Source organism: Rhamphochromis longiceps, linkage group LG22, assembly GCF_057381845.1.
Source record: "Rhamphochromis longiceps isolate RC_006_pf linkage group LG22, R_longiceps_female_GT1.1, whole genome shotgun sequence".
NCBI classification, from domain to species: Eukaryota; Metazoa; Chordata; class Actinopteri; order Cichliformes; family Cichlidae; genus Rhamphochromis; species Rhamphochromis longiceps.
The window spans coordinates 17,525,700-17,533,750 of record NC_140577.1 but is presented as its reverse complement, the minus strand read 5'-3'; the positions used below and the strand labels follow the sequence as shown (position 1 = coordinate 17,533,750).

Genomic DNA, 8,051 nt, shown 5'->3' with positions numbered 1-8,051 from the left:
GAAATGCTGATACTAAAAATATAATATACGAGAAAACAATTTTATGTAATTCTGTGTCTTTTTTTTTTCCAAATAAAGTCAAAACCTCCCAGTTCTGGTTTGTTAGTTTTATTTTGTGCGAGGAGAAAAAAAAAGCACAACAAAAAGAACCATGAAAGGGAGAAACAAAGAATAAAATCTCAGGAGATCAGCCATGACATGGAAAGAAGACAATCACAGAGTAGAAAAATAAACCAAAACAAATGTTCTTCCGCCTCATCCCTGTACGGTAAGAACTGATGATATTTGGTCATAATGGCTTGTAATATCACAGAAGCAGCTCTCCCTGTTTTGAGCAGGAGGGCAAGAAGTCCAAACCAAGAACAAGCAAGAACCTGGCTAACTTTTAAAACAAAGGGACTCGTGTAGAAGAAAGCCTTCAATCTGAGACAGGCCTGACACAACAAGACCTGCAGCATACAAGCTGGCCGTGTACTGCTAGGTTCATAGACTACATAAAACCATGATGTTACTCACTGGCTGGTGAAGTCCCGGCTTTAATTCTCACACTGAACATCTTGACTTCACCATTTTAGTGTTTTGAAACAAGAAGTGACAGCGAAGGGGTGCAAATCCACAGACACTACACACTTGTATGTCAGCAGTCAGATAAATCACAATTTACAAACATTAGGTTATGAAATGAGATCTTGAAACTCTCCAGAGAAGAATTAACTGGGCTAATAACTCAAAGGCGCTGAAAGCTAACTTTCCTGTAGACTTGTAATAATCAGACTTCTTTTTTCAGTCCATGAGCTGCCCCCTACTGGCCATTAAAAAGAATGCAGGTTTACAGCACTTCCCCAACCTGGAAGTCCTTAAAAAAGGATTTTTCAATATTTTATCCTCCAAAATCCACATTTTTGGAAAAGATTTGGAACAGCATCTGAAATCTGTAGTGCCTTTAAAAGGCTGTTTTTCAGTGTTTAATCACTACATTTCCCTGAGAGTCTTGAGTAAACAGCATCTCTTCATCCTCTTCCTCCTCCTCCGGCAGAGATTTGTAAGCACTCACCACTCCCATGCTGACGTTACTCTGATCTTTGAGAGGACTCCTGGTGTGCAGACCTCTGTGTGCGATCACCCTGAACCCTTCAGAGTCCTGAGTGAACAAAGTGGCCAAACTGTCCTCATCGAGTTCTCTGCTTCGCTGCTGCGGCATTCGCCTTTTGAGAGGAGAGCTTATCGGTTTTGTCCTCTTGATCTGGAAGGCAGAGCTCTCTTCTTTTGCAGCCTTTTCCCACAGCTGACCTGTTTGTTTCCGAGGAGAAGCGGTTTTTGGTTGTGTCCACTTATGATTTGAAACAGGTCTGAAATGAGAGGAAGATGAGTCTTTGCTTGGGGAATTATAAGACGGTGGCGTGCTGTTTTCCTTCTCATCAATCATACGAGAAGAATGAAGACGTTTAAAAGATTTTTGAGTTGAGGTTTGTCCTTCTGCATCTATCAGTTTTCTAAAGACCTCCTCCTCATTCTGCAGACTGTTTACTAAACTTGGCTCAGAGCTGCTGAAGTTCTTCACTGTTGTACATTTGTGGCTAGTCTGATGAAAGTTATTTTCAGTGTACTGACTGAAAGTGAACAGCGGGTCCTGACTCCACGTCTGTGGTAGAGGTTGACAGTCATCTTGTGTAAAGGTGGCATCAGAGACCCTCCTCTTACTCTGTGGTGGTTCACACTCTTCAGGCTTCTCTTCTTCAGATTCACAGTATATGTTTTGTAAAGTTGAATGGTTTTCTGAACGTGTCTGCCATAATTCTGTTTCCTTCTCAGTCACATTTTCACTTGTACACTCGTCAACCAAAACAGGCTCAAAGTTGGAGTTTTCAAAACCAACATTGCGCCCTCGTTTTTTCCCTGATGCTGTGGCTGTCGGTGTAGCTGAGTCAGATGATGAAAGAGGCTGCACTGAATCCATGTTTGGTGGCTCAGAAGTGGACATCTTATTGAGGACTTTTAGAAGAAAGTAAGAAAAAAATTATGTTAACACAAAATCAAATAATTTACTGTATTAACTTGTATGCTTATTGGTCACTTCATTAGGTTCAATTTGTTGTAAACACAAATATTTAATCAACCAGTGATGTGACAGCAATGCAGACATGATTAAAACGACCTGCTGAAGTTAAGACTGAGCATCAGAAGTGAGATGAAAGGCGGTTTAAGTGAGTGTGGACATGGCATTGTTATTGGTGTCAGACAGGCTGATCTAGACCATCAGACTATAAGATTAGACTATAACTTTCGGCAGACTTTTAGATGCTTACCTCTCCGATGAGCTGTGAAAAAGGCAGATATGGAGCTCTGTTTGGTTTTTGGCATTTCTGTTTTGGTCTGAGTGAAGTTGAGTGCCACAGCCAAACTGTACCCAGCACCTTCACAAAACGGGTTCAGCAGTTTAGAAATGGGACGGCTACGGCGCTTCTGAAAGATATAAAAGAGAACACAGTGTGTAAACAGTAATAGACAGAGACTGCAGATCAGCATTTTAGTGTATTAAATAACTGCTCTACTCAGGCATGCTGGAGAAGCCATTCGGTCAGTGTTCAGACCATGTTTACACAATTACCTGTTTAGCTTTTCCTTTCAGCTCCACAGTGTCCAGCCAAACATCACAATCCTCTTGATCAAAGGTCTGTGGTGCTGCTGCAGTGCTCTTCATGGTGGACAGCCCAGGGAAGATATGATCTGTATGAAATAAAAACAGGATTTTATAAACAGGTTAGACATGCCGTTTGTTTTAAATAAAGAATCATTATACTTTAAAAACTATTTTCATGTCTCTCGTTGATGAACATGTTTGCAAGAAGCCTTTACTTATCTTTAACTAATTCAATAACGCTACCACAGACCTGTGAGTTAGCTACAGTTGGTTAACATAGCTCTTAAAACTGATTTTTGGGAAATACCTTATGATACAATGAAGATCCAGAGTAATATTTTGAGGTTTCCTTTGCAATTTTTTATAATCGTTTGTATAACTCTCTAGTACTCGGTTCAATCTGCCGCCTTCAGGACTGTCTGCCCCTGATGATTGACTGTGTGAAAATGCCTTAATGTGGTTGTACCTAAAATGCGCGATTTAATTTGAAAGATAATTTAAAGGTAGGATATATAAAGACGTTCATAATACTCTTTCATCATAAAAATGTATTTATGTCTAATTAATAAAATTTACCGTAACAATATTCTTCATTTCTAGTTGGGCGCGTTGGACACCTAATATTTTGACGTCTGCCGGTCCGTGCGTAGATGTGGGTGTGTTTACGTTGACGTCATCGCAGTTTTTCCGACAGGGTGAGTGAATTGTTTTTAATTTGATTTATTGAACTCTGTTATTGAAATAGAGTGAGCATAGCACCGATTTAATGGCTGCTCTCATAATAATGATCAGTTATATAAATCTTGGTGTTTAAAATCAGCTGCCTGCGCGTCACAGTGATTAGAAATCATAGGAAGTGCTGACAAGCTAGCTTCCGCAGCTAACTAGTTAGTTCGGCTAAACAAGAAATTTCATCAGTAGATATATTTAGTGATTCGTAAGTTTTATTCTGCTGAGTGACTCTGTGTAACGTAAAAATGTTTATAAACTCTCTGTGCCGGGTTGTGAAGCTAAGTTAAGCAAGTCTGTAATTATAATCCGACGGGTTGTTTTTTTTCATGTTTTTTTTTTCTGAACAGCGAAACACTGTTTGTGTGGAGCAACATTTCCATAGTGTTTGTCAATAGGTCACACTTGAAAGTGGACATTAAAGAAACTACATTTAAGAGTTTAAGAGTGCTCGGCAGAAAGCAGACCGAGTACAAAGAGACAGAGAACAAATATAATTTAAAAACATTTACATTTGACCCCTACAGTGTGACCTTATATGCCCCCTTAAACTGAGGGTCACTGGAAGTTAGTACAAAATTAGTGTGAATGACTTAATAGTCGAAACATCAAATGTTCTGACTATGAACGGGTTTTAATTTAATTAAGCAAGCATTGGCTCAACAGCTTTGTAAAATGCTTTTTATTTGGATTTCTTTAAGTTAGTCATCATCGTGCGACTGTTGTTCCAGTGCCAGTCTTCATTATTAAAACTTGACTTTGGTGGTTACCACTGTTGCCTCACAGTCCTTGGTTCAAATCAACTGGCTGAGGTCTTTCTGTGTACTTGTGTCAGTTCTCTCTGAATGCGCTAGCTTCCTGTCAGAGTTAACTGGCACGTATAATTAGCTGTAGGTCTGAATGGTTGTCTGTCTCTTTGTCCTGCAAAAGTCTGGTGACCTGTCCAAGGTGTAGCACATCTCACGCCCTAGGTAGGAGAGGCTCCAGAAAAAGGGGTGCATGGATGAGTTTTCCTTACAAAGATGTTTAGGCATGTGGTGGCATTGCATTTGAAACCCAATGTATGGGTTTATAGCTCAGTGGGATGACCAGGCCACCATAACCCCATATGGCCAGAGAGCAGTAGGCCCGGGTTTGAGTCTGACCCGCGGCCCTTTGCTGTCTTCCCCTCTCTCTCCCTGCTTTCTTGTCTCTCTACACACTCTCTATCGAATAAAAGCTTACATGAAGGTTGATATTTTTACTTAAAAGTATTAGTTTATCTTATGTTACTGGTGTAATTATTGAAAAGAAAAAGAAACAGTAATCATTAAAAAACATCTTACACCATCTGTGGCTCACATTAAATATTTAAACTCCAGAAGGGGGAGGTTTTAGTCCTTCTATAAATCTTCGGATTGTTCCTGTTGTTACACTTCTTTTATTATCACAAAGTGCATCTCTCATATATATATATATATATATATATATATATATATATATATGAATGAAAGCATGTTCGCATTAAACAAAAATGCCATACCTAAGTGAGAATTGCTGACTATTATCTCACAATTTTAAGATAATAACCTGAAATTTTCATTTAGTTCTGCCCATTTGTTTTTTCTTTGGGAACATGTTTCCATACATACCAATGAAATTAAAAATGGCAATTAAAAATGTTAAAATTAGGAAAAACAAAACTGAAAATATGACCGCAGCATAAATTGTCTGAAGCTTTTGTTCATAAATGGAGACATTTATGAAATGTTAAAGCTGCCTGAATATATTTGGTCGCAATTATGGAAAACTATGTGAAATAAATATTTTTCAGATCACATTTTGAGACATCAGCATCATGTTCCATGGGATATCAGTCACTGGAGGAGGAGGAGGTAAGACATTCAGCTAAATCAGTGTATAAAAATGAATTGTTGAATTAATATAAGAGTCATCTTTTCAACAGAAAACAGCAGTAATACTTCATGACACTGTTTTCCTTTCCACAGCTCCGGCAAATAAACCTGAGCTATATGAGGTAAATCCAACAACATAATTCTGATTAGTATACTAAAAAAAAGAGGACTTTATTTGTTCTTTTTTTTAAAATAACATTTATTGCCCATGTGTAAATCATCCGTAAATCTAAACTAAAGCTGGGAATGTTATCAAGAATATGTGATATCCTTGCTGTTAAGGATAACAATCATGAATGCTGTCGTTTCAGGAGGTGAAATTATACAAAAATGCAAGAGAACGAGAAAAGTAAGTGCTTGATATGTCACCAGTGACCATTATCACTTTATAAAATGCAGATTTACTGTGTTACACATGTTATAACGATCCTGTTTCTGTAGGTATGACAATATGGCGGAGTTGTTTGCTGTCGTCAAAACACTACAGGCCCTGGAGAAGGCTTACATTAAAGACTGCGTAACGCCTAACGAGTGAGTAACAGTTGAGATCATATTTAAAATATGGCACCTGTAACTTTAGCTGTGTGTTTTTTAATTAATGCGGAGTTTTTGTTGGTTTCAGGTACACCGCCTCCTGTTCCAGACTCTTGGTTCAGTATAAGGCTGCTTTCAAACAGGTGCAGGGCTCTGACGTGGGCTCCATCGATGACTTCTGCAGGAAGTACAGAGTGAGTGCTCGTCTGCAGTGCAGAGTGTCTGTCATATTTTTCAAGATTTTATTTTTGTAATTTCTTGTTGTTGTCATATGTTTTCCTAGCTCGACTGTCCACTTGCAATGGAACGGATTAAAGAGGATCGGCCAATCACCATCAAGGATGACAAGGGCAACCTGAACCGCTGCATCGCAGATATAGTTTCAGTATGTCCCCACGACTATATTAAATATGTTAAAGAGAGAAGTATTTAGGCTGCTGGAAAGAACATTTTTTAGGATTTATTGAGCTCAGTTTTAGCTGAGTGGCCAATGTGGTTTCACTCAGTTTGGCTCAACATTTGGTAATTCCATAAAAATGAGAGTGGATATCACAAGCTTAAGTTTTACCAACTGCAGGCTCAGCTCATAAAACAGACAAACTAATAAAGTCAGTGCGCTCGTTCCTAGAACTGTTTGTCCTGAAACATATTTCTCACTGCCGACTCTTAAAACTAGGAAAATATTTTGTCTCATCCTTCTCGAACATTTAGCTCTTCATCACTGTGATGGACAAGCTGAGACTGGAGATCAGGGCCATGGATGAGGTAAATTTATAAATGTAAATAATATGTTATTAGTAAACAATGACTGGAATTCCAAGATACTGATTGATTGTTTGTTTTTTAATTTGTTCAGATCCAACCAGACCTTAGGGAGCTGATGGAGACTATGAACAGAATGAGTAACATGCCTCCAGACTCAGAGGCCAAGGACAAAGTCAGTCTCTGGTTAGTAACACTAGGCCGCAACGTTTGTGCTCTTTATGTCGTTGATCTCTATGTGCAGCACACCTTGAGGCAAAACATGACCAGTCAGGAAACCTGCAGCCACACCACACAGCACCTATCTAGTTCCAGAATACCTGATACAAGGCAGGGTGAATCTATACTGTCATGTTGTTTATGTCAAACTCTGACCCTACCATCTAAATGTTGGAGCAGAAATCAAGCACCATTTTTCCAATCTTCCATTGTCCAATTTTGATCCGCATGTGTGAATTTTAGCCTCAATTTCCTGTTCTTAGCTGACAGGAGTGACACCTGGTGTGGTCTTCTGCTGCTGTAGCTCATGTGTTTCCCTGCAAATGAAATTCCCACCAGTCGTGCCATGGTCACAGTCATTTAAATTTCTTCTCTGTGCTGTTGCTCAGTTCTCTTCAGTTCAGCAAATTGTTTTGACTGTGTACAGACCTAAATTCATGAAGTTGCTGCCATGTGATTTTCTGATTTGATTTTAATAGTTAACAACTAGTTGAACAGATATAATTAAAGTGGCAGGTCAGTAAGTGTGATCCAAAACTATCATTCATGGCTCCGACACACAAGTACTGCGTGGCTACTCTGTAGTTACTAGGATACTATAAGTTAAAAGGGAGCTGTGCAGTTCAGTAATGAAGGAAAAGAGAGGGGTTGAAGAAAAGTGTGAAATCGTAGGACTTCTTGCTAAATTGTGAAAATCTAACTTAATCCCCCTCCTCCTATTGGCTATTGGGGTAAATATTTACGGGTTTCCTATGTGTCCGTATTCATGCAAGGTAAAACTTTGTTTTGCATCTGGTGCGACCGTACCATTATCCATGCAACTAGCTGAGCAGTGGTTATAAAGTACCTGATCTTTGATGTGTTTATGATCATATAGTTCTCTTAACTGACATTTTTCCAACAGGCTGACCACCCTGAGCAGCATGTCGGCCTCGGATGAATTGGATGATAATCAAGTTCGCCAGATGCTCTTCGACCTGGAGTCAGCCTACAACGCCTTCAACCGCTTCCTCCACTCCTCTTAAAGCGCCTCTCTGTCACGGATAAATCTGGAATCCTGACTCTAAAGCCTGTTAATTTAAAAGAAGAAGAATGCTGCTTTCTGTGGATTTACGTCCCCTCCTCCTTCTGTTCTTCTAGCTGTACAATTGGTCTCTGTGTTCTTTAATCGGGATGTGTACAGGTCACTCTGCTGTCAGCTCGGCTCGCTTTGTTCTGTGAACTGTTATCCCCCCCCCCCCCCCCCCCCCCTTTTTTCTATCCAGATTTGT

The 8,051-nt window shown here is 39.4% G+C and overlaps 2 protein-coding genes across 2 annotated transcripts in view; one reads left to right on the top strand and one right to left on the bottom strand.

Annotated features, from left to right (window-relative positions):
- Positions 1–106: 106 nt before the first annotated feature.
- Positions 107–3,069, bottom strand: aunip (aurora kinase A and ninein interacting protein). The gene is made up of 4 exons (XM_085395670.1): positions 2,949–3,069; positions 2,609–2,727; positions 2,307–2,463; positions 107–1,992 (listed from the first exon to the last, which is right to left on the bottom strand). Exons 2-4 carry the CDS (start codon positions 2,699–2,701, stop codon positions 959–961), a joined length of 1,284 nt encoding a protein of 427 aa, XP_085251796.1. The 5' UTR covers positions 2,702–2,727; positions 2,949–3,069; the 3' UTR covers positions 107–958.
- Positions 3,070–3,285: 216 nt separating this feature from the next.
- The window catches only part of vps28 (VPS28 subunit of ESCRT-I), a 5,335-nt gene continuing 569 nt past the window's right edge, over positions 3,286–8,051 (top strand). The window contains exons 1-10 of the mRNA XM_085396528.1: positions 3,286–3,336; positions 5,184–5,244; positions 5,359–5,387; positions 5,577–5,614; positions 5,707–5,796; positions 5,888–5,993; positions 6,083–6,184; positions 6,511–6,564; positions 6,656–6,747; positions 7,685–8,051. The exon at positions 7,685–8,051 is cut by the window's right edge and continues 569 nt beyond it. Of these exons, the coding sequence (XP_085252654.1) occupies positions 5,208–5,244; positions 5,359–5,387; positions 5,577–5,614; positions 5,707–5,796; positions 5,888–5,993; positions 6,083–6,184; positions 6,511–6,564; positions 6,656–6,747; positions 7,685–7,805 (669 nt within the window). The 5' untranslated portion in view covers positions 3,286–3,336; positions 5,184–5,207 and the 3' untranslated portion in view covers positions 7,806–8,051. The remainder of the gene's footprint in view (positions 3,337–5,183; positions 5,245–5,358; positions 5,388–5,576; positions 5,615–5,706; positions 5,797–5,887; positions 5,994–6,082; positions 6,185–6,510; positions 6,565–6,655; positions 6,748–7,684) is intronic.

Coding starts and splice junctions, on each gene's coding strand:
- aunip (XM_085395670.1), bottom strand. CDS start 2,701: ATGAAGAGCACTGCAGCAGCACCACAGACCTTTGATCAAGAGGATTGT. Junction 2,464..2,608: donor TGAAAGGAAAAGCTAAACAG/GTAATTGTGTAA, acceptor TATATCTTTCAG/AAGCGCCGTAGCCGTCCCAT. Junction 1,993..2,306: donor TTTCACAGCTCATCGGAGAG/GTAAGCATCTAA, acceptor TTCTTCTAAAAG/TCCTCAATAAGATGTCCACT.